Genomic DNA, 26372 nt, shown 5'->3' with positions numbered 1-26372 from the left:
TATATATATATATATATATATATATATATATCAGTGATCGGTCTGGCAACTGAAGGATTAGTGCAAATAAGTATATTTATAAAATGCTATAGAATGGCATAGATGAAACAATAAGAGGTGCAAGTAGCTCAAAAAGGCTTCATCTAGTTGCTGCATTTAGCTCATATTTTTATTTATTTACTTATTTTTCTGGGCACGTTAACAACATCTCCTCCATACTGACTGTAAATCCTGAACCGAAGCCTTTATTTATGACCTGGGAAATGGAATTAAACAATCCTCATGATGAGTGCCTGTGGAGCTGCAGTGGTCTCGTGCACTGCAGAGTTTTTTAAACTCACTGAGTCAGAGCAGAAACACGTTCAACTCGTTGCGTCATCATTCTACACAAACCTGCTTGACGTGGAGGCAGCTGACTTTTTTTATTTGTCACGAGGAAATCACCAGACTGAGAGAACTGCAGTGTGCGCTTTAATTAGAAACGTGATCTCCGTTAAAGCTGTGTGCGGTCCTCTCTCGCTCCAGCATCCTCCGTTGCCCCGGTAACGGGCCGCGTTGCATCAGCATCCGCAGCATCCAGCGGCTTCTGTCAAGGTCGCCGTAGAGAGGCATCATGGGAAGGCGAGGAGGACGGGAGACATTAAGGACGTGAGAGAGGTTCACGATCCACGCCTCACTCCCTCCCGCCCTCCCTCTATCTGCGCATGCGCCCACATTTTTTTCGTCAACTGAATGAATCCTGCATCCATAATAGGACACCGACGCCGCGTTTTGCCTCCCGGGACGCGGTGATGCGGTGATGATGCACAGCGGTCATGAGTCTGCGCGTAAAAATCGGAGGGGCGGAGTCACGTCACGGTATCCCAGCGTTTCCAGTCTCTCATTGGTGGATCAGTTGGAAAAAAAATAAAAACAAGGACGTGCGGGGACGTGCGGTTCTCCTCGCCGCTCCTGGATGATTCTATAAGACAAGGAGGGAGGCTCCGCTGCTGCAAGAAAAAGATCCGACCTCTGCAGCTCCGGGAAGGTTTTCTTTGTGCGCCTCCGCAGTCACGACAGGTGAGTATCCTTTAATATGCGCAGATTTGGGCTCTTTTTTGGAGGGAGTAAGTCTACTCTTACCTCGAGTTTGACCGACTCCAGCCTCCAGAGGTGAACGTTTAATTATTTCACCTACTCCTTAGCCTCAAGTGTGTTGTGTAAAAGGCGTAAAGTTGGATGGTGGAGGTTGGTTTCGTGGAGGAGAAGCAGGAGACGCGGTCGTGTCCTGTCTGCAGAGCGGCTCAGTACCACGGACAGCGCCTAACGAGGTGTGTTCCTTTTCTTGTAGCTTTCAGCGCCGGCGGGCGGGTCCTGCGAGCTTTAACAAGCACCTGAAGCTGCCCAGATCCTCTCTTTGCCCTGTGATCATCTAACTACAACATGGAGGGACAAGTAAGTGATTTTCTTACCGTTTCTGTTGTGACCTACATCCATTTTTTTTTAAATGAAATCAAGCAAAAAAGCTGAATGATGGTTGCAACAAGTTGTGCAGTGTGATGTGTGCAGAATGAAGTCGCTGTGTGGGCGGTATGGTCCTGTGTGCATACCATAGTATCTCTGTGAGTCACACATGAGCGCTGCAGATGTGTGTTAAAGAACATCATGTGTGTTTGTGAGGGTTTTCAGCGTTCACGCTGCCATTTCTGCAGTCGTTTTAGTCTGTGTTCGGTAGGAATGGATGAGGAATGGAGGGAGTGAGGCAATGGACATGTTGTATTTGTGTGACTTTAGTTTTTCCTGTGTATTCAAGAAGATATTTCACAATAAGACACAGAAAGGGAGTTTAAATGTTCTATTTTTTGTTATTTTTGGTTGGAAAGTGCGTTTTTATATTTCTTTTAGAAAATATATTTTCAATAAATAGATGAAATTACATCTTTAAAAGCAAAATAGAAACTCTTTAGTGATTCACAAGTATTTTTAGACAGTCTCTGCTTCTGTAGCTGTAGTAGACAATAGAAATAAAGCTCTAAGACACCTTTTTAAAGACACACTTGTCTTTCCACTCACTGAGCATGTCCTGCATGGACGCAACATCTTCACACTCATCCTCTGGGATTTGTGGCGAGGACCTCTGGGAAAAGAAGGAAATCATTAAGCAGGGTAGAAAGACAATGAAACAGGTGCAACAAATAAGGATGAAAAGTAAACTGTGGAGTATATACATATTTTTAAAATCCATTATTCCAGACTAATCCCACACATCAGCAGAAAAGAAACAAACATGTTCAACAAAACCTTTAATTTGTGAAATCAGTAATATTATGTGCAAACTTGTAAGGCAAAATACTGACTTTTTTGTACAGTTTTAGCTACAATTTTGTACAAATTTGACCCCCCAAAATAAAAAAGTTGGTTTTTAAAGGAAATCATTTTAATGTTGACAAATATTCTAAATTATTCAAAAAAGATACATTTTTATTGTTTTCACCATCTTCCAAGCCTTGTTTGATGCAAAAATCTGAGGAAAAAACTGTTGAATGTGTCCCTGAAGTGTCTGTTATTTCAAAAGAAAATCAAAGCTATACGAGTTTGTTGCGGAAGGCGACAAAAATGATGAAATTCATTCTTAAACAACATCAACACTCTGCCCTTTGACTCCAGAAGGTGTGTGCACGTCGTCACACATTTAGCAACAAATATATTTACATTCTTATGTGTGGTTGTGTGTCCCTTGGGTGCACAACTCTGCAATCCTCCTCCTGCTCCATTGTGCTGGATTTCTAACGCCACATATTGACCAGCTTGTCAATATACGACCCTCACGCACAGAAACGCAGCCTGTTGTGTATCCAGTTCACTCCTGAAAGCAGCTCAGTGCGTTCACCCTTCTCCTGTTTTCTACTCAGAGGTTCAGTTGATTGACTCTTCCAGAGGAAAACGGTGTCAACTGGCTGGCAGCAGATGTAGGTCAGTGTGTGTCGCCGATCAGCCACAACATTAAAAAAACGCCTGCTGGTATCGAGTCGATCTCTCGTTCCATTAGAGAGTTTAAGTGGGCGGTATAGAAACATCCACATGAAAGCAGGAGCCAAGATTTCTAAAAAGGACGTTGTAACAAGATGACTCCCCTAATCTGTGGTGGATTTAATGTTGTGGCTGCTCGGTTTGTGTTCATGATGCTGCTGTGTCATTAGCAGAAGTGTTAGCTTAGTTTATGAGCATGTGTGCGTGAGTGCTGCTCTGTGGCTACATCAGCCTGTGTCAATAAAACTGTCACCTCCAGGCTGTCGCCATGGAGATAAGGGAAGGAGAGGGAGGAGGGCGAGGCAGGGATGTGGACACTCTTGGGTGAATGGAGAGATGGAGGCTGAAGACAAACAAATGCAGGCATTTTGTTTTGTAAGAGAGCAGAGTTAAAGGACGTGTTGTACAGCAGCAGCAGCATTTCAGTCGCTGTGAATGTCTTCATGTGCAGAAAAAATCTGCTTTGTTAAATCTGCAATCACGGGATGTATCAGGGTGGATTTGTGCGTTGTAGGACAATGTGATCAGATGCCGCCCTCAGGTCACCGGTTGCTATAGTAACACGGCATCTGTTCAGCAAATATGTGAGCTGCAACAGGCTGCAGGAGTTTCTTATTGAGAGTGTTTTCAGGAGACGAATTATGATCTATTTGCCTTGTCAAACGCTGTTTTCTAAGATTTGCAGAAACAAAACGGGACTTTAAATCCTTCTCATGTTTACAAGAATGAGCACAAGATACTCAGAATCTACTCCAACTGAGCAGAACTGTTCAAAAACGCTCACATTTGGAAAGAAAGTATCCGACATTTGTAAGATTCAGAGGGTTTTCAATGGTTTAAACTTAGGATCTGTCACCAACATGCAGCACAACATTACAGTAATTCACTGGTTTTGATCATAAATGTGAAAATGTTGCCAAGAAGCAGCTGTCCTGATATCTGACCTTCTTATCGATCCCCATTTGAGACGGTTTAGGTTTTGTCATGTGACCTACAATTTCTCCTGAGTCACTGTGACTTGACAAAAAATCTGAGACGGACACGGACGATGGTGGAGAGAAAGAGGAAGGTGAACTTTGGAGTAAATATAGAAGGAGGAGGTGTGTGTGTGTGTTTTTGTGGGACTGTTGAGGGTTGTTTTCAGCGTTGTGAGACACCACACAGAGTTTAATCTGAATCTTATGTGCGGCTCGAGGCTCTTTCCTCTCTGCCTCCGTCTGTTAATTAACTGACATGATGCTGATTATTTCAGACAGACGATGGAGGTTCAGTTTTATTCTGTCTGAAGTGTTCAATTCCCCAACGCTTTGCGCGCAGAAATTCATTTTAGGTTCAAACTAAACACTGAACTCTACTAAACTCTGAGTTATGAACCTTTTCTGCCTATGTCAGGTGCAGTCAAAGCTTGCAGGAATCTGTCCCTGCAGTTAAAGGTGTAATTCACTGATTTTACAGATGAAATATGTGGACTTCTGCTCTGTCTGTGAAAGCAGTTATTGGAAAATGTTTTCTCTCTTTAAGAAAAGTCAGCAAATCAGCATCTATCTATCTATCTATCTATCTATCCATCTATCCATCCATCCATCCATCCATCCATAGTCATTAATTATGGCACGGTGGTGGTATCATCATTGGCTTACGCGCTATTAAGGCAATACTGATATTATTGTTAATAGGTTTATTGTATTGAAGTGCAAGTACAAAACAGGTTTTTTTTGTTTTTTAAAAGGCAATCAAATTTGCACTACAAAATAGATTTTCAAATCCTTATTGAAACTTCTTTAGATAAAATAAAGAGAAAAAAAATCCACCTGTGGCTTATAATTCTTCATCTGTAACTTGTAGAGAATCCAGCTGATGCAGGAGTCTTCACTTGTCTTTATGTGCTGCACGGTTTGTTGAAATGTTTTTGTGAATATTCTAAAAAAGACAAGGAATGTATGTGCTGGGTGTCCACAACAAGGGCAGCCAGATCCCTGTTCGTTAAAACAGACGCAGTGGCTTTCAATCGCTCTGAAATGTCACGGAAATCCTCAGGGAGCTCATGCAAATAAAGCAGGGAAAGGACAGATTTCATTAACCTCTAGAGCCAAGAAAGGAGAAAAGGTTTCATTAAAGAAGAATCGAATCACAAAGAATTGGAAGAAATAATTGTCTGTTGGCTTTGACAAGCTGCAGGACTGGATGGATGTTTGTCTGATTGAAGATTGGAAAACTGCCTCATTAAATTTTTGTGAGCCTGCAATATTCAGTGAGCAGGTCACCTCTCATTTTCCCTTATTGCTGGTCACTTTATTCAAGTATACAGTCTGATAAAGTACACACGTGGACAAAATTGTTGGTACCCCTCAGTTAAAGAAGGAAAAACCCACAATTCTCACTGAAATCACTTGAAACTCACAAAAGTAACAATAAATAAAAATTTATTGAAAATTAAATAATCAAAAACAGCCATCACTTTTGAATTGTTGATTAACATGATTATTTAAAAAAACAAACTAATGAAACAGGCCTGGACAAAAATGATGGTACCTCTATAAAAGATTGAAAACTATTTGACCAGAGTGACATGATTAACTCAGGTGTGTCATTTAATTGACATCACAGGTGTTTCCAAACTCATAATCAGTCAGTCTGCCTATTTAAAGGGAGACAAGTAGTCACCCTGCTGTTTGGTGAAAAGGTGTGTACCACACTGAACATGGACAACAGAAAGCGAAGGAGAGAATTGTCCCAGGACATCCGAAAAAAAAATATAGACAAACATCTTAAAGGTAAAGGCTATAAGACCATCTCTAAACAGCTTGAAGTTCCTGTGACAACAGTGGCTCATATTATTCAGAAGTTCAAGACCCACGGGACAGTAGCCAACCTCCCTGGACGTGGCCGCAAGAGGAAAATTGATGACAAATTGAAGAGACGGATCGTTGGAATTGTATCCAAAGAGCCCAGAGCAACCTCCAAAGAAATTAAAGGTGAACTCCAAGGCCAAGGTACATCAGTGTCAGATCGCACCATTCGTCGTTGTTTGAGCCAAAGTGGACTTCATGGGAGACGACCAAGGAGGACACCACTGCTGAAAAAAACTCATAAAAAAGCCAGACTGGAATTTGCAAAAATGCATGTTGACAAGCCACAAAGCTTCTGGGAGAATGTCCTTTGGACAGATGAGACCAAACTGGAGCTTTTTGGTAAGGCACATCAACTCTATGTTCATAGACTCAAAAACCAAGCATACGAAGAAAAGAACACTGTCCCTACGGTGAAACATGGAGGAGGCTCAGTAATGTTTTGGGGCTGCTTTGCTGCATCTGGCACAGGGTGTCTTGAAAGTGTGCAAGGTACGATGAAATCTGAAGACTATCAAGGCATTCTGGAGAGAAATGTGCTGCCTAGTGTCAGAAAGCTTGGTCTCAGTCGCAGGTCATGGGTCTTCCAACAGGACAACGATCCAAAACACCCAAGAATGGCTGAGAGAAAAGCGTTGGACTATTCTAAAGTGGCCTTCTATGAGCCCAGATCTGAATCCCATTGAACATATGTGGAAGGAGCTGAAACATGCCATTTGGAGAAGACACCCATCAAACCTGAGACAACTGGAGCTGTTTGCTCATGAGGAGTGGGCCAAAATACCTGCTGACAGCTGCAGAACGCTCATTGACAAATACAGAAATCGTTTAATTGCAGTGATTGCCTCAAAAGGTTGTGCAACAAAATATTAAGTTATGGGTACCATCATTTTTGTCCAGCCCTATTTCATTAGTTTGTTTTTTTAAATAATTATGTTAATGAACAATTCAAAAGTGATGGCTGATTTTGATTATTTAATTTTCAATAAATTTTTATTTATTGTTACTTTTGTGAGTTTCAAGTGATTTCAGTGAGAATTGTGGGTTTTTCCTTCTTTAACTGAGGGGTACCAACAATTTTGTCCACGTGTGTAGAAACCACACTTGGTTTGACATCCATACTTTGTGAAAGACAGTTTTAGATTCCAGATAAAGTTGCAAAAAAAATCAGAAATCACTTTTGCTTTGCCTTAACGGATTATTTAGTCTCCGTTTTATCCATTTAAAATTAAGTTACAGCATAATAAAATGTGCAGAAAGTAAAAGGGTGTTGAATTCTCCCTCAGTCTGTTGTACATGGATCCCAAATGCTTAACAGACTGAAGCACATTTACATACACTAAGCAGTCCAACATAAACATTTCATAGCACTATAGCACAGGTTTTTAACTGGAGTTGTGATATAAACTAATAGTCAGGAGCAAAAGTATTGCAGAGAAAACTAAAAATTAAAAACACAACTGCCTGAAAGATGTAAAATGAATGTAAATAACAATAATTAAATAGATATTCAAAAAGGTTTTGTGCATAAAATGCTTAAAAAGTACATTTGTTACTTTATTCTGTTCATGATTCCTCCTTAACTTCAGTTTGTTATGTAGCTTTTTTATGTACAGATGTAAATATGTTTTATGTAAATAGTCTGCAAATTCACAAAATCCTCTCCAAAGGCAAAAAAATAAATATACTATGAGCTCCTTAATCCTGTAAAGCCCACTGCAGCAAAAACACAACATCAGTTTTAGTCTTTTTATTACATATATTAACATTTTTTGCCCTTTTTTTCTGTATTTGAGTCTTATAGGGCTAACTGAAAATGTGCCGTGGGAACTGACCCATTAAAGCATCAAATAAGCAGACGTGAGAAAGGATTTAAAGTGAGGCCTGTTGTCTGCCTTGTTAAAAGGGTTATGAAGCTTAAATTACGTCCGTTTAATGCACACATCGTGCACACATTAATCTGTCTTTAATCAGACTAATATTGAATGTTAGAGTGAGCAGGAGGTCCACAGAGGCAAAGGTTCACTCAGACATCATGGCCTTGAGCTGTAACCTTCCTGCTCTCTAGTGATTCCCTGTCAAAGTAGAGGTAAAGGATGCTGCGGTTATTTTCGTACGCCAGCATAATCTGTTACTTCAGAGGCATCACGATTCATCTCATGGCTCATTGGCTCGGTGTCAGGCTGAAATATGTATTTGCTGAAATGTTTGAAGACTAAATCAGCTGGATAGAAAGCCTGTACTTCACCTCTTCTGGCAAATATTACCAACTCTACCATCAGATTAAAGTTAAAGCGTCCTCACTGAGCTGCTTATGCTTTACAAGTAAAATCAAATCTTCCGAGCAGTTCCAGTTCAGGCTGTTGTATAATTCTACTTTGACCTTTACATCGCTTGCTGTACCTGCTTCTCGTGCTGCCTCTGATTGGCCCTGTTTGGCCGACGCCCCTCTGACTAAAATGAGAAGTGCAGCGCTCGCTAATATCCTCTGACCTCGCTGTGTTATTGTTGCTGCCAAGGGCGGCGGATCACCTGAGCCGTCTCATATAGCAGCAGCCGGTTCTGCCCCGTCAGCAGCCGCTCTCGTTATTACCAGCATCAGCACAAACAAAGGCACAGTGGCCTAGTTTCTGCTGCTGTGACCCAGCTTGACCTGAATCTCATGTGGAGGATCGATTAATGAGCGTTTCACAGAAGGAAAGATGTGTTTGAGAAAGCTGACCGTTATTGACCCCTGACTGCTGCGGTGCTTATAGGAACTATTCCACTTTTATCGCTTTTCAACATTCAGTCCTGGCCAGCATAATTTGGCTTATTGTGACCTATTTATGCAAAGTAATGTTCATTAATAAAGCATATAATGTAAATAAGTGGTTTAGTAGATGCATATTTGGCCACAACTAGAGCGTTGACCCTGTGTGATCATCTGGACGCTGCAGTTTTTGTCCCGTTCTTCTTTGCAAAACTGCTCAAGCTCAAGTTGAAATGCACATGGATGGTGAGTGAACAGTCCTTTTCAAGTCCAGACACGAATTCTCCGTTGGATGGAGGTCTAGGCTCTACCTCAGCCACTCCAGAACATTCACCTTGTTGTCTTTAAACCATTTTTTGTAGCTTTGGCTGTTTGCTTTGTCTCATCTGTCCAATGTTCTCTTACTGACTGCATCAGTTTGTCCTCCAGGATTTCTCAATACTTTGCATTTACTTCGGCTTACGAGCCTTCCAGGGCCTGCTACCTGGAAACATCTCCGTGTATCATGATGATACCACCACCGTGCTTGATGATGTGCAGTGTAAACATAAGGTCTAGTCTGACAGCCAGTAAAGCTGAGTTTTGAAGCTCAGTGTGGTGGTTCCAGTGGTCACCACTTTCACCTCCTAACTGCTGATCCAGAAATGAGCAAAGAAGTGGTTACACCCAGAATTATCCTCGGTGAAGTGTGTGTGTTTCTCAGTTGACTAAGGAAAGTGGAAATTCAAGAAGCTCTGATCAAAAATAAACGTATCGGTTAGTGTTTGAGTTACGAAAGCACAACTCATCATGATTCCCTGCAAACATGACTGAGGATGGACAAGAGATGCTCGAATATCTGCTTGTAATGACAGAAGATCCTGTCCGCTCACCCTGATTTCATTAACGAGATAAACTGAAGACATTATGGGATCCAGCTCTGCTGCAGGAGCAGGTGGATGGATTCAGGATTGAATTAGCATTTAGCTGATTATCTGCATGGAAGACAAACACAGTCACATGAACACTTGATCAATGAGATGCTGCTCTGCGTAGATAAGACACAGAAATAACGCACAAATATAGTACATTTGCAAACAATTATGTATCTCTGTCTTTTACAGTTTTATGTGCTACTTAGTTTTGTACCTGACTTCAGAAAATAGAACAAAAACATCTAGAAGAGCAGTAATAGTAGCAGGTGTAGAAAATAAGTGCAAATATGATGAGTAATGGTGTGTGGGTGATGTCAATGTTTGTGTGTCACTGGTCTGTCTGGCGTCAGCGTCGCCGTTTTTTTCACGTCTGTCTGCTGCTGCAGTGATTTAAAATCCCATTTCCTGCTTCCATTTCATGTTTATGATGTCTTTCTTTCCGTCTCCTTATCTCTCCTCGCTTATCTCTGTTTTCTGTTTGCTTTTTCCATTCTTCTTCTAATCATTTTGCTTCTGTATTTACCTTTCTCTCTGCCTCCAGGAGAAGCAGGTAACAGGTTACCTCCTGTTCTCTCTGGCCACCGCCGTCATCGGCTCTCTGCAGTTCGGTTACAACACGGGAGTCATCAACGCTCCAGAGCAGGTCGGTTCCAGTCAGGTCGATTCTGGATGGAGGATGCAAGGAATAAACGATTAGTTGTCAACTGTTAATAACACACTAACTATATCGGCATTCAATCAACCATTTTAAGTAATTGTTAAAAATAAAATGTCCAAAATCTCTGTCTGCAGCTTCAAAAATGTGAATATTTTCTGTTTTCTGTCATTCTCTGTGACTGAAAACTGAACTGAGATGTGTCCAATTATTTTAGTTTTTCACAGAATTTGGCAATTAAAAAAAAAAAAGAACCATGTAGAATAAAGTGATTTCGATAAAATGACAAAATGTTTAGCTTAGATTTGTTTAAGTTTTCCAACAGAGCAGCATGTCACAGACGATTAATTCAAGGGCTGTCGGAAAGTTGAAAGTCTGATGATTGTTCCTGTTTTTAAAGTTTAAATTGTAAGATAACATCCCTTTCATCCCATCGGCAGTAGATTGTGGCTACGCTTTGATGTTTTTCATGTCACATCTGTCCAGTCAGTATGAATTAGCAAAACTTAGCATGAAGCAGGAGGAGACAGCTAGTTTCTTTTAGCTTAGTAATAACCAGTCTGCATATGTTTGATTAGTACACACAAAAGTATATTTATACCAAAGATTTGTGGTTATAGAAGGAGTTTTATGTTTGACGAGTTAAGGACAGAGTCAGGCTAGCTTTTTCTTTCTTCCTTTGAGTCCTCATGTTCAGCCCAGACCATTAGTTTCTGCTTCTATTTCTGTATTAAACCCAGTGAGAGATCCACCTGTCGTCTCATCTCACTTTCAAAAAGAAAGCATTTAAGTGTCTTTGAAAGTACCTGCCAGCACCCCAATACTCCTTTTCTCCCCTGTCTTCCATCTCAGAAACTTCGATCCTTCTTCAACAATACCTGGATGGAGCGTTACGGCGAGCCCATCAGCCAGGGCGTCCAGACCATCGTCTGGAGTGTTGCTGTGGCCATCTTCAGTGTGGGCGGCATGGTGGGCTCCTTCAGCGTCGGCGTCATGGCCAACCGATTTGGCAGGTAGGAATCGAGCAACACAGCCTGAACCTTTTGTTTTTCTCACGATCGTCTTTATGTAGAAGCTTTTTGTTTCACGATCGTCTCTATTTAGAAGCTTTTTGTTTCACGATCGTCTCTATTTAGAAGCTTTTTGTTTCACGATCGTCTCTGTTTAGAAGCTTTTTGTTTCACGATCGTCTCTATTTAGAAGCTTTTTGTTTCACGATCGTCTCTATTTAGAAGCTTTTTGTTTCACGATCGTCTCTATTTAGAAGCTTTTTGTTTCACGATCGTCTCTGTTTAGAAGGTTTTTGTTTCACGATCGTCTCTGTTTAGAAGCTTTTTGCTTCACGATCGTCTCTATTTAGAAGCTTTTTGCTTCACGATCGTCTCTGTTTTGAAGCTTTTTGCTTCACGATCGTCTCTATTTAGAAGCTTTTTGCTTCACGATCGTCTCTATTTAGAAGCTTTTTGTTTCACGATCGTCTCTATTTAGAAGCTTTTTGTTTCACGATCGTCTCTATTTAGAAGCTTTTTGTTTCACGATCGTCTCTATTTAGAAGCTTTTTGTTTCACGATCGTCTCTATTTAGAAGCTTTTTGTTTCACGATCGTCTCTATTTAGAAGCTTTTTGTTTCACGATCGTCTCAATTTAGAAGCTTTTTGCTTCACGATCGTCTCTATTTAGAAGCTTTTTGCTTCACGATCGTCTCTATTTTGAAGCTTTTTGCTTCACGATCGTCTCTATTTAGAAGCTTTTTGCTTCACGATCGTCTCTATTTAGAAGCTTTTTGTTTCACGATCGTCTCTATTTAGAAGCTTTTTGTTTCACGATCGTCTTAATTTAGAAGCTTTTTGTTTCACGATCGTCTCTATTTAGAAGCTTTTTGCTTCACGATCGTCTCAATTTAGAAGGTTTTTGTTTCAGGATCGTCTTAATTTAGAAGGTTTTTGTTTCACCATCGTCTCTATTTAGAAGCTTTTTGTTTCACGATCGTCTCTATTTAGAAGCTTTTTGTTTCACGATCGTCTCTATTTAGAAGCTTTTTGTTTCACGATCGTTTCTATTTAGAAGCTTTTTGTTTCACCATCGTCTCTATTTAGAAGCTTTTTGTTTCACGATCGTCTCTATTTAGAAGCTTTTTGTTTCAATCGCAGTGTCTGTACAATTAGAAGTTTCCGTTTTTCTCGAAATATTGAACATCACAACAGGATTTCTTTACTTTGAGTGTCTTTTTGCTTTACCCTTCTAAACTCCAAGCAAGTTCTGTGTGTCCTTTGACTTCTTTTACATTTTCACTCACTATAGGATTCTTTTTCACTGCATATTTAAAGTCCTGCTTCTCTATGGAAACAGAACAACCATGACTAGAAATGTGAAGAACTAAAAAATATCTTCTGTGCAGTATGACATACTTACAATGCCAAAAATCCTGAAAAAGGGATCGTGGCCTTGCTCTGTACACCCTTTGTCAAAAGTTTTAGGACACTTTGTCATTCATTTGAATGAGGAAGTGTCCTAAAACTTTTGACATCGGGTGTATGTGTAAACACAGTTTTTGTGATGCGACTGTTGGTCACAGCTGAGGTTGAACCGAGGCACACAGGATTTTTTTAGTTTTTACAAAATCTGATCAGAGTAAATGGTTTATTTTTGTCAAATTATTAAGTAAGACATGCAGAATAAGGTGATTTCGAGGAAATACGATGAATTTCAGATTTGATTTTCCCCAACAAAACTGCACATCCCAGATCGTGGATTCTGGCCTGTAAATGGAGACATTTTGGGAAGATACCATCCCTTTCTATCCCATCTTCAGGGTTTGGTTGTACGGAGGGTTAATGGCTCTGTGTATTTCCTGTGTGACTCAGATGAAGCATCACCAACCATTACTGGTGATGGAGTTTATCTGACTGGAAATCTGCTCTAATGTTCCCCAGAGTTCTTCCGTCTTTTCTCCATTTGCCTCCAAGTTTCACGATCCACCTGAAAACACACTCAAGAGCTCACAGCGGAAACACATTTGGCTTTTTAAAGCTTAAGCAAAGATTAAGCAATTAGCCGAGCTTCGCATTGAGAGCGGCATTAGGGCGAAAAGGCTGGTCTGGCTTTGTACAAACATCAGGCACCAAACTACTGTTTTTTTTCACATTTCTGTTTGTTGGGCAAGAGTTGAGGCCAGTTTCCTCCTGACTTAGGCTCCACATTTCTGTAACATTCACACCATGTAAGCGTTCCTGTAATACTAGTTTGCCATACATGCATCCAAGTGCTCAGTACAACTGGGAAAGTCACATTTTTCTCTAAAGTGTCAGCATTAACCAAAACCTGTTAACGACAATTATAAAGGCTTAAAATGAAATAGATCACTGTATTTTTAATAGATGTTCTTGTGGTGCCCTTTCTATGCTGGAAGACGTATCGTTATCCAATTAAGCAGTCACGGCTCAGAATTTCCATCCTGAAACTGCAGTGTACCCATGACAGTGACATGACTTCCACAGCTTTCTGTGTAACGAAGCTGAAGAACCAATCATGTCAGCTTCCAGAGTGGGACTTCCTGTGTCATTATTCTTCTTCAGAATTGGTTTGACTGAAACATACCAGTATTATAGCGTAGAGTATGTTTACAGTGTTTGAGAAGAACCGTAGGTGAGCTGGTGTGCTCTAGATGCAGTGAGTGGGGAGACATAGGCGGACGACGAGGCAGGGACTAATTAGTATATTGATAGATCTGCACATTCTTAGAGGAACCAACTGTGCTGAAGTACATCGAAACAATTTTAAGGCAGGAAGGGACCTGAATATGTCATTTTAGTTTAGTTCAAAAGTAATAATCTTGCACAAACCAGTTTCTTTTATTCCATCTTTCAGAAAGAAACAGCATTCAAGTGATTCACTGCTTCACTGAACTGCATATACTAAACTGCAATAAATGATTGGAAAGCGGCTGTGGCTCAGGTGGTAGAGCGGGTCGTCCAATGATCGAAGGGTCGGCGGTTTGATTCCCACTCTGTCCTAGTCATGTGCTGTTGTGTCCTTGGGCAAGACACTTTACCCGCCTTGCCTCCAGAGCTGCTCTCACACTGGTGTATGAATGTGTGTGAATGTTGGTGGTGGTCGGATTGGCAGCCACGCTTCCATCAGTCTGCCCCAGAGCAGCTGTGGCTACAAATGTAGCTTACCACCACCAGAGTGAGAATGTCTGAGCGAATGAATAATGGATCCATTGTGAAGCTCTTTGAGTGCCCAGAAAAGTCCTATATAAATCTAACCCATTATTGTTCACGGCTGATGCTCTCTTTCTTTTCCCTCCCAGGCGTCGCTCCATGTTCCTGGTGAACTCCCTGGCCGTGATCGGAGGCCTCCTCATGGGCTTCTCCACCATCTGCGCCTCCTATGAGATGGTGATCGCCGGTCGCCTGGTCATCGGCCTGTTCTGTGGCCTGTTTACCGGCCTGACTCCCATGTATGTGGGCGAGGTGTCGCCGACGCCACTCCGCGGAGCTTTCGGCACTCTGCACCAGCTCGGCGTGGTCGTGGGCATCCTGATCGCTCAGGTCAGCAGCTTTACCAACCGATTTGAGATTCTTACGTCTGGAGATCAGCAACCAGAACGACAAACTGAATTTCTCACAGAATTCTTCTCATGTAATTAACCGGAACAATTTTAAACAAAAATGATGAATTATTATTATATACAGAGTTTAAACTTTCTGAATGCCATAACCTGCTGTTGGATTTGAGGGGCATGTAGTCTAAAAGCATATCAAGTTTTCAGCCAGAAACTGTAAGAACAGAAAGAACCATCAGCTTTTCAATGGTTCTTCAGCCTTTATCTGTGGTACTACATTAATACTAGGGCTGGACCCGAATATCACGAATATTTGAATATTCGTTCGCTACGGCGGTATCCGGATATTAATTTTGGTATCCGACTTTTCGCCCCCCCGGTCGGACGTTACCGGGCGGAAAGAATGTTCGGCGTTACTGTCTTCCCTCCGCCTTCGGCCCACATCGGCTCATCTCATCCTGTGATCACATAAACATATACACGTTTGTCTATGCCAGGGGTCGGCAACCTTTAACACTCAAAGAGCCATTTCGACCCATTTCCCACAGAAAAGAACACACCAGAAGCCGCAAAATCCTTTTGGCATTTAAAATGAAGACAACAAAATTTGAGTTCGGGAGACCAGGCGAATGGATCCGAATATTCGGGCCGTCACCGGGACCCCCCACGGGACCCCCCACCCCCCTGGCAGACGTGATGGGGCGGAACGAATATTCGGATATTCGTCTTTAACAGGGCGCGAATATTCAGAGGCCAGAAACCACTATTCGGGCCAGCCATACTTACTACTGCCTTATCTTAGTATAAATAATGGTGTGTTACCAAAAATACTTTATTCTACAGTTCTCATTCAAAAAGTAACCAAAATTTAACAGTTGCTCTAACCAAAAGTAAAAAATTCTGTGCTTAGTGTCATGATTGCAAAACGAATTGTGACTCAGCTGTGACTGGCAAAAATTCTGGACTTTTTTTAAATTAACAAAAGTAGATAAAGTCAATATAACTGTTATACCGCATAGAATAGGCTTTTGAGTCCTGTCTTTGATCCTAAATCAGCTGAGGACCCAGAGGAGAAAAGGCCGCCTCACCTTTAGTTTCTACTTCATGAGAAGGAGCTCACAGAGGACGTCAGGTTGTGTTCAGGCTGCTTGAAGGACACAGTTAAACCCAGAGAGGCCTTAACCTTTACAAGACCATGTTTCTGGAGAAGTACATATACTAAAACATATACTAAAACCACCTAATCCATAAAAATACCGATCAAGTCTTGCGAGGTCTCATTGTCGTAGACGTTCGCCATATTGAATTTCGGCTGGTACATGGCCCCGATAAGAGCTTCGTAATTGCGGCGTCATTATAACGGCTCATACGGCTTTATCGTTTGAAATAAGCAAATTTGGAGACAATGTTTATATCTTACTATTGATCGACTTAAACATACGGGTGTGTGCAAATTCTATGTTAATTAGCGAGCCGAGAATGTTCGGTTTCGGCTGTGTGTACGAGTAAGCAGAACGAGTATACTCGGTCCCGGCTATTTAAGGGTTAAAATGATCCCGCCCTGCTGTGATCGTGACCCTCCTGTTGTGTTTCTGCTGCGTAGATCTTCGGTCTGGAGGCTCTGCTGGGCTCAGACAAGCTGTGGCCCCTGCTGCTGGCCCTCACCGTGGCCCCCGCTGTGCTGCAGTGCATCCTGCTGCCTTTCTGTCCCGAGAGCCCTCGATTCCTGCTCATCAACCTGAAACAGGAGGAGCAGGCACGCAAAGGTACCGCCTCACACTGCTGAACAGATGACGGAGATATGTCACTGGGATTTCTCTGACAGATGTTGTGATTTGATTTGCGATATCGTTTTTTTTAGCTTCAATTCAGTATCCTCTGTGGAAAAAAGTTAAAATGTGATGGCGCATAACTGCATAAAATGTCATCCAACAGCAGGAATTTGTACACGCAGTTTAAAGACTGGCTAACTGTATTATTTTAGTTCATGAATTCTATTTAAAACTGACTAATTATCAACCCTACTACTACAATTATATGTAATATCACTATTACTACTTTATTATAGCCATTTCTGCTGCCATTGTTCCTGCACCAACCGACAACACTCATCCATTCTTCTGGTACTATTACTTTATGACTCCTACTTCTACACATAACTATGACTGGTGCAAATACTGCTTCTGTACCTGTTGAAACTACTGCTACCATCACCACTACTACTCCAGCTGCTGCTAAAATGACTGCTACTTTTACTGTTTCTATGGCAAATACAGCTACAGTCCGTACTAACAGTACTATTACTGCCATCAATTTGAACAAAATCTCCAAAATGACACAATTTATCAGCCAGAAACTGTTAAAAACAGAACGATCACAGCGCTCGATTTCGACGGTCGCCAGGTTGCCGTTTGCGACTAAAAACGTCACAAATGGCGACCTGGCGTCCGTCGAAATCGAGCGCTGTGATCGAGCTGAACCGCCTATCATGTTTTCTTCATGGAGGCAGCCACTTTGTATGATGTCATCAACCTGCCATGATTCCCGGCGCTCGCGGCGACCTGGCGACCGTCTAAATCGAGCGCTGGATCAGACTTTCATCTTTCCTCACCGCTGATCTGTGGCATGCCGCTGGTCAAGAAAGTTACCCAAATCTACTTTTAAAATCACGTTATTTCATCAAAGTCACTTCTACATATTTGATTCAACCAGAAAAAGGGTTGCATCAGATTACGTATAAAAATAAGAAATCTGTGTTTACACAAACACGAGATGAGACTGAGAGGAACGTAAAACATTCTGCATCAATAAAAATCAGCGCAGCATGGCTCAAAAACAGCATACAGAAAACAGAAGATACACACAGCATGACAAAACATCTTGATGTGATGTAAGTAGCTGAATATCTACAGTATGTATAGCCCCCAGTTTTCCAGTTTTACAGCATTAGTAACACCTGTGAACACTGTAAAGAAAAAAAAGAGGGTGAGAAAGAGAAAAAAGATAGCAAAGCAGATACATAAAGAGTGAAGCAATTCCAGATATGCAGTGGTGAGATCAGGTGAGTCAGGACGATGCTTTAGATCAAAGAGTCCTTGAACAGATTGCAAATTCTGGCATCGGTTCAACACGAGGCCTATCAAGGCTCTGACCTGCTTCTCCTTCAGAACTGACACAAACATAAACAAATATGGGTTTCAGGATCTGCAGTTGAAGCTCCTGTTGCTCAGATTTCTGGATAATAAAAGTAAATTCTGCAACAGAAAAGTGCTGCACGCTCTAAGGAGTTCGAAGCTACTTTCATGTCACTAAACTCCACAAAACTCTGATTTGTGCTCCAAACCAAAGTCGCTCTACTCCTGTAAACAGTAACGCATCCCGTCTGTTTCCTGTTGGCAGCGCTGGTGCGTCTGCGCGGCACTGAGGACGTGAGCAAAGACCTGCAGGAGATGAAGGAGGAGAGCGCCAAGATGGCCATGGAGAAGAAGGTGACCATCGCTGAGCTGTTCCGCTCGGCGGCGTACCGGCAGCCTCTCCTCATCGCCGTCATGCTGCAGCTCTCCCAGCAGCTGTCGGGAATCAACGCTGTGAGTCGACACACACGCACACTTTTACACACACAGGTTCACTGCTGAGTGTTAGTTTCTGTCCCCGTGAGTTGTTGCCTTGACAACAGCTACTCTTTCTGTGGTTAGGATTAAAAATATCCGCAACACGATCAACAAATGTCAGTGCTTACACTTACAATCTGAAACCCTGTTTGTTTTAGGTTTGGCCACCATTGCCATCCTCTCTGTTCCCAGTGCTCCTGCTGCATTGTTAAGGATCCCTGGATGTTCTGACCACTTACATTTGCACATTTTTGATTTCACCGTGGACAACAAACTGTGTCAAACTGATTCATTCTCTGTATGGAGGATCATCACTGGTAGCATTCCTATAAAATAGAGTCTAGCTATATTTTGTGGATGTTTGGGTTAATTTATACTGAGAGCAGCACAGCTTCTATTACAAATATGAGTTTATAGGAGCCGGAGGCAGTCAAGAAAATAACTTATGAAATATGTATACAAATATTATTCTCCCGTATTTAATCTCAGATCCCTCATCTTCTCTTCTTCATCCTCTCTCCATCCCTCAGGTGTTTTACTACTCCACAGGGATCTTTGACTCGGCTGGGGTCAAACAGCCCATCTACGCCACCATCGGAGCCGGCATCGTCAACACCGTCTTCACCGTCGTCTCCGTGAGTGACGTCGACACGCTCGTTTTTCTGTTTCCTGCTCGTGTTGACATGCATTCAGCAGCACATCACTGCTTCCTGTCTGTGTCCTGCAGCTCTTCCTGGTGGAGAAGGCGGGACGAAGGACGCTGCACCTGCTGGGGTTGGGTGGGATGGCCATCAGCGCTCTGCTCATGACCGTCTCCCTGCTGCTGGTCAGTTCAGAGGATGGAACAGGGTGTAAAACGATCCTGTCCCCAAAATAGAAAGTAAAAAGATTATATTGTATGATATTCTTGTCGTATAAGTCACTGCGTGGTGTTTTTCTCTCTCTGTGTCTGATCAGAAACACATCCCCGTTATGAGCTACATGGCCATCATCGCTGTCATGTTGTTTGTGGCTATGTTTGAGTTGGGCCCCGGTCCAATCCCGTGGTTCATCGTGGCTGAGCTCTTCTCCCAGGGGCCCCGCCCGGCCGCCATGGCCGTGGCCGGCTGCTGCAATTGGACGGCCAACTTCCTGGTCGGAATGAGCTTCCCCAAACTAGAGGTGAGGGAGGAATAGTGGTCCTGGTTTAGAATTCTCATCTTACCTTTTCTCTTTTTTTATGCTCTTTAGAACTCTTCTGTGTTGGTTTGATTTCACATTTTGTGACATTCTTTATGCTGAATCTTTAAATTAAATCCCATTAGATTTTTTATTTTCTCATTTTGATGAAACTCCGCAACAATTAGCAAGTTGGAGCCAGCAGCTACATGTTCTGCTAAATCTATTAGCTACATGATTAAAGCGGTAATCCACAAGTTTATCTTTATTTAGTAGGAGTTTGGCGCCACCTTTGGTCAAAAGCACTCATTGCTTTGGTGTCAGATTGTTCAATTTAATAAAAAAGTTTTGGAGGCCGGTAAAATTGTCACTGTAGCTTTTAAATTTTAGGACTGGTGACTGTGGCCTGCAAACAAAATTAGATTTACCCGATTGTGTTATACATTATAATTAATTTCTAGAATTAATCTAATTATTTATCCACTAGGGTAGCACGCAATGCCCAATTTTTTTTCTTGAAGGTGAAATTATTATATTATTTATTACCTTAGAAATAGATTTCTGTAAAGAATATCTAGTTATGAAACTATTTTAGAGCTTTAGTGCTTTCCAGAAATAAGTGAGTTTAAATTGAGCTTTGCCCTGCAGTGGTGCAAAATCTATAAATTAGATCCCACTAGAATTCACTTTTCTCCTTCTGAAAGATGAAAATCTGCAACCATTAGCAAGATGCAACTACAGGTTCTGGTAAATTGATTAGTTTCATGGTTAAAACTGTAATCAGCAAGTTTGTCTTAATTTGGTTGGGGTTTGGCGCCACCTTTGGTCAGAAATCACTCATTGCTGTAGTGTAGGGAGGGAATTTTTTATTTAACAAATCTGGAGGCTGGTTAAATTGTCATTTTCGGTTAAATATTTTAGAACTTGTGACTGTGGGTGACCAAACAAAAATATTTTTGTGCCATCGTTTTACACATAGAGGGTAGTTTGCAATGCCAATTATTTATTTGAACTGAAATTTTTTTTACAGTATTTCTTACTTTAAAAATTAATTTTTGTATAAAGCAAATTCAGAGTTTTAGTGCTTTCCATTTGGTTGCATTTCACAAAGATGAAATTCTGACTCTTTTCTCAGGAACTGTGCGGGCCCTGGGTCTTCCTCATCTTCACCGCTTTCCTCCTCATCTTCTTCATCTTCACCTTCATCAAAGTCCCAGAAACGAAGGGAAAAACCTTCGACGAGATCGCCCGCAGCTTCGGCAGCGCTCCAGCCGCCGCCTCCTCGTCCACCGACGAGCCTCCTGCCACCGCCAGCACCGCCGTGACGCTTCCTGCCTCACCGGTGAAAGAGAAAGTCCCGTTGGTGGAGGCTCCAGCAGCAGCAGCTCCACCGGCAGCAGCAGCAGCTCCACCTCCTCCAACCGAGACCACACCTCTGGAACCAAAAACCGGTGTAGAGCAGGTGTAGATGAAGGTTTAATGAGTGCAGGAGGTTCTAAACGAAGGAATAGTCACAGAGGTGTCAAAACACGGTAAATTCTCACCAACTTGGAGCCACAGAAGCGAGTTAATTTTACGTAGAAGAGAGTAACAGCGTCGTCCATTTCTGTGGTTTGACCTTTTGGAAGGTCACGCTTTCCGCTTTCATGGTCTTTATTTTGTGTGAAAACTCAAACGATTCCTTCCTTTAAATCCTCCATCGGTTTAAATCTACTGTACATTCCTCGGAATTCAGCTGCACTCGTTAAAAGGGTGAGTCGCTTTCAACACAGGCCGTCATCAGGGCGACACGCTTCTCGAAAACAGGCGAAATGTTCGTTATTGCAGAGGTGGAGCTTTTTCTGAACGTGTACAGGCGTCTCCATAAACTTCTTCCACTGAGCGAGGTGACACAGATAGTGACGATCCACGTTTTTTAAATTCACACATTCCTGTTTTAAAGTGGATATTGTAGTGCAGTATAACTTTCTAGCTGTAGTTTGTGTTCTGTTAGTTTTTTTAAAGTGTTCTCATCATGATAACGTATTACTTTTAAATCATGCTCTGCCTTCAGCTGATGATTATGAGCTGAGAAACATGAGAGCTTTTTAGAAAATGCCAAAGTCCTGAACTTAAATTAGCAACTTGTGTAACCTCAGATGCGGTTGTTTAAATGTCAGCTACAGGTCCTGCTAAATTTATTAGCTAACGCTGGAATCCACCAGTAAATCTTTGTTTAGTTGGGGTTTGGTGCCAGCTTTGGTCAGAAGCACTCATTGCTGTAGTGCTAGGAGGCTATTTTTTATTGATGGGTAGTAAAATCATGAATATAACTCATAAATTTTAGGGCTAATGACTTTGGCCTGCAAACAAAATCACTTTTACCACATCGTTTTACACATGTAGATCCACTAGGGTAACGTGCAATGTCTATTTTTTGGTTGAAGGGGAAATTATTATAGTATTTATTACCATAGAAATCATTTTCTGTACAGAGTATATAATTAAAAAGCAAATTCAGAGTTTTAGTGCTTTCCAGAAGTCTAAGAAATGACTTTAAAGTGAGCTTCGCCCTGCAGCTTTGTGGTAAAACGAGCATCACCCCAAGGGCAGCTCAGACATTCAGATACTTATACGCACCTTTGTAACCAGACAGGCAGCAAAGTGAGCATTAGAGCAGCACTTTATGTCCAGCTGGCAGACTGCTAATAATCCAAGCTGTATTTACCTGAACGTATATCTGACAGAGCTGTTTTAGAATAAAATGTGCAATCAATGTAGAATCTTCAGCCTGAACTCTGTAGAAGCTGATTGTGGGTCGAGGCAATTAAAGGGAAAGTGCAAATAATGTGCAGACGACGGGTAAGATTATTCTGTGGAGGGTTGTTTAAGTGGAATATTGTATTTTGCATTATATTTTTCACAAAGGGAGAAATCGCTACGTAAAATGGGAGAAAATCGTCTACGTACTGTGGAGTGTCTTTCCAAAGTGCATGCATGCTGTGCTTTTATTTTGAAATTATGTTGAAATGTTGGTTTTTCACATAGACTGTATATAAAGATGGACGTAGCATCTGGCTCCAGAATTGAAGCCCACCCAGAAGTGTCAAAAACTTGCAATATCACGCCGTCCACTAGGGTTGGCTCCAAAAAGCTTTTGCTCCATAGACCCCAATTCATTTTTGGAAAAAATAAAATTTGATAGACTGATGTTCTACAGCTCAGGATTTTTTTCCCGTTAGTTTTCATGGTCAAAATGAGAGATCAGGTGGCCGATCTTAAAATAAATCAATACTGAATTTTAAATAAATCGTTAAAGTTGGCGGAGCCAGGGGGCGTGGCTATACTTGATAGACAGCAACAGAAGCCTCTGCTGTAAAACGTGGGCGGGATAAGAGAGTCCTCAGCCAATCCTGCCCCTCGTTGCTCTCCGGTCCAGTCTGTTTGATGATGCTTTTTACTTCACTGGCTCCAAAAAATCCAAAACGGCGACCAGGAAGTAGCAAAATCCGGGCTGAAACCAACGGGTGACATCACGGTTAGTTTACGCCTGGTTTTTCAGTTAATTTAGATGTTTAGACAGAAGCTGTTTGAGAAGGACAGACTGAGCTTCTAGTTCTACAAACAATATTTGAGAAACCTGAAGAGCTTTTGCGTTGAACATCCGACATCATGCCTTGGATTTTATTGAATTTATTCGTCTTTTAAAGTCCGCAGGCTGATCATGTAATGTTGTTTTACTCTGGGAATGTACAGAAAATGGGCTTTATTTGAGCTGGATAGATTTATTTCTGCAGAAAAACTTAGAAACTGGCCAAGAAAGAGCTAAAGTACAATCTGCCTGCTGCTTTTCTCATGAGATTAATCTGCTAGTTTGTCCTAATTACGTTTCACTGTCATCCCATCTGAAGAATATCTCTAAAAATCCTTTAAATGAAAGCTCAAATGCACTGACGCATCGTTATATTAATACTATATTTTTGTTATTACATAGCCTCTATTGCTTCATGCTCCACGTCTAAATAATAAAATCTAAAATGATGCTGTTTTCTTTGACAGCAGCTTTGCCAAACTTTATGTTCCAACATGAAAATAGAAATTTAAAAGTGTCTGTAGGATCTCAAGGTCAGGCTGCGTCCGGTGAGTTTAGCCACGTGTAGCATCGCAGGTTTATGTATCCAAACACTGTACAGAACGTGTGTGGTGTAAACGTGAACGGCACAAAATCTATTTTCTATATTCTGTCGTGTATGCTTGGATTACTGTCGTATCTTGAAAAAAATGTTATTTTCACCCATGCTGCACATTGAGAACATATTTATTTCTGTATTTTCTTGTGTTATTTATGGACAAATGTCATTTTAATAAGTCACTTTGCTGCTGTTTGTTGTTGTGGAGGCTTGTTCGGGTGAATATTTCTCACAGTGAGGCTCTCGGCTGTGTTGTGTTTTGCTGTATTGCTGTGCTGTGTTTGCACTGAGGGAGGTTGGCGGTTTTCACTCCTCCCTGCCGGTGTTCGGTGTCGTGTTCGGTCTCTCCTGTAAAGGTCCGGCTTCTGTCTGTGCTTCACCTTCACCATGACACTAACACCTACCTTTTTCCAAACCTGAGTCTAACATGGAGTTAAAATGCTTTCTGTTACGCACCTCTGCCTTTTGTGATGTCACAGTTTCAAATACCTCCGAGATTCGTGCTGTTCTTTTATCTGAGGTCCCTGGAGAAGAACTTAAGATTGGATTTTGGTGTTCCCACATCCAAAACTGCAGTCACATTTCAAGTTTTTCCCCTCTGGTTCAAACTACGGCTGCACAATATCTGGTTTCAACTTGTGAGGACAAATCATTCAAGCACATCATTAGTTTTTGCTGCTTGATAACATAAGAAAACTTTTCTCAGTTTGTATCACTCAACTGCAAGAGAAGTCTGTTTAATAGAACATAGTCTGTTCTAATTTGAGGGTTTTTGGATCTTAAATTACAGATACACACTTTGTAGACAGCAAAATGAGCGAGAAACGGGAATGGAACTCTGAAAAGGGAGATTTTGTTACAGAAAGGAAATGCAGCGTCAGTTATTTGAGCATTTAAATCATCACAAAGCTCTATATGATGAGTGCAAAACCACATCTGAATGCCTTTGTCAGTGTTTTTCTGGCTTTTTTGAGATGATTTTTACTTTCTATGTAGATGCACTGCCTTCCGAAATCACTTTAGAATGTAGGGCTGGACCCGAATATCCCGAATATTCGAATATTCGTTTGCTACGGCGGTATCTGGATATTGCCCCCCTGTTGGACGTTACGGGGCGAAACGAATATTCGGATATTCGCCTTTAATAGGGCCCGAATATCAGGAGACCAGAAACCAACTATTCGGGCCAGCCCTATTAGAATGATCAACTCCTTCCACATACTTATTCAAGGCATCTGCTGAAAATCCCTCTACTTTTTCATTTTTTAACATACGGTATATATCGCAGGAAAACAAAACATCACATCAGTATTTTTCCACTATTGTGCAGCTGTTGTTGAAACCATCTTTCCAAAGCAAATGTTACCAAAACTGCCCATTTACTAGTGAGTCAGGGACTGCAAGTAAAGCCGTGTTTGCACTTTGGACAAGAGAAAAAAAACATCCACTCGACTGCAGCGCATCACAAAAGCACGTGAAAGGATTTAAAAATGAACCTGTGGACCCACCATGGCCGTCTACTTTCTGCACCAAACCCTCCACTTACTGTACAAAGACAGAGTAGAGTTCTAAGTATTACCCTGTAAATATGTATTTTTTAAAAAGAGTACTATTTATATGTTGGCTTTCACGGTCACACACGTGTTTTTTTTTTTTGTTTGTTTTTACTTTGCGTGTTGGGGTGCACATTGTGGTTTTCTGTCTGTTTTCATTTCTCTCAGTCGCTGCCGTGCGTTTTCATCCGTGTGCCTCGTTCCGATTGTAGTTTGGTCGCGGTTTTCTGTTGTGAGATTCAGGAAAACTGGCCGTGACGACATTGCCGTGGCAACCGCTGCCGTCGGTTACTACCGGGTTGCGTTACCTAGCAACAGTCGAGGAGTAAATTCCAAACGGGTGCATTTTTACTGACAAATTTCGACCCGACAGCAGCTGAAATTTACGTCGTTAAATACAAATTCCAATGATGACGCTGCTGCCTTTTTTTACTTCAAGGTTTCTCAGTAAAAAATCCAAACTGCATCGAATCGGCAGCTTTGGCGTTCATCATAAAATGTCACAGATTTGGATGTAATAATGATATTAATGCGCTTGTACTGCTGTCTTTTGTTGTGTCTGTGTTCCTGCTGTGTAAATAGATCTTTGAGTATCATGTACTGTAAGTCGGCTCTTCGTGCCTCACTCGTGTTTAGACTGTTAATCAGTGTGTGTGTTTGTGAGAAAGCTTCCCTTCGCTTCTGTGTGTGAGGCGTGTCAGAAATCCCTCATCAGGTCATTCACACTGAGGTTTTTTTTTTTTTTATCTTAAAGTAACTTAAATCAGAGAGAAAAAGGGAGAATTTTCCAGGACTTCCTCGTGCTTTTCATTTACATCTGCAGTTTGTATGTTTGAATTAAAGTGAATTGTTGTGATTAAAGTGCAGCGACTGCAGTCACAACAGCCACCGTCTGTATGTTTTGCTGTTTTGCTGCAGCGTAAATAAGCCTAAATCAATTTCCATGATGTTTGGGGGCTTTAGTTGCACCATTAATCGGTTTAGAAATAAACTGAGGAGGCGATTCTGCAGGAATATCTGAGATTTATAACATTTCTCTGTGCCACAGCAGTGATGCACCCCGGCTCATTTTTCTTTGTACTGTACATAGCAGATAAAATGTTGTTGAATAAAATATTCATCATGTAACTGCAAA

At 41.5% G+C, this 26372-nt stretch overlaps 1 protein-coding gene across 1 annotated transcript; it reads left to right on the top strand.

Annotated features, from left to right (window-relative positions):
- The first annotated feature begins 492 nt into the window (after positions 1–492).
- Positions 493–26372, top strand: slc2a3a (solute carrier family 2 member 3a). The gene is made up of 11 exons (XM_051955247.1): positions 493–1059; positions 1331–1434; positions 10066–10167; positions 11032–11192; positions 14492–14732; positions 16350–16512; positions 18146–18333; positions 18888–18992; positions 19085–19183; positions 19315–19518; positions 20651–26372. The coding sequence occupies exons 2-11, from the start codon at positions 1423–1425 to the stop codon at positions 20981–20983; spliced, it is 1608 nt and encodes a 535-aa protein (XP_051811207.1). The 5' UTR covers positions 493–1059; positions 1331–1422; the 3' UTR covers positions 20984–26372.

This window comes from Acanthochromis polyacanthus, chromosome 11 (genome assembly GCF_021347895.1).
Source record: "Acanthochromis polyacanthus isolate Apoly-LR-REF ecotype Palm Island chromosome 11, KAUST_Apoly_ChrSc, whole genome shotgun sequence".
In the NCBI taxonomy this organism is placed as follows: Eukaryota; Metazoa; Chordata; class Actinopteri; family Pomacentridae; genus Acanthochromis; species Acanthochromis polyacanthus.
The sequence above is the reverse complement of the archived record's forward strand: the minus strand, read 5'-3'. Positions and strand labels throughout refer to the sequence as shown.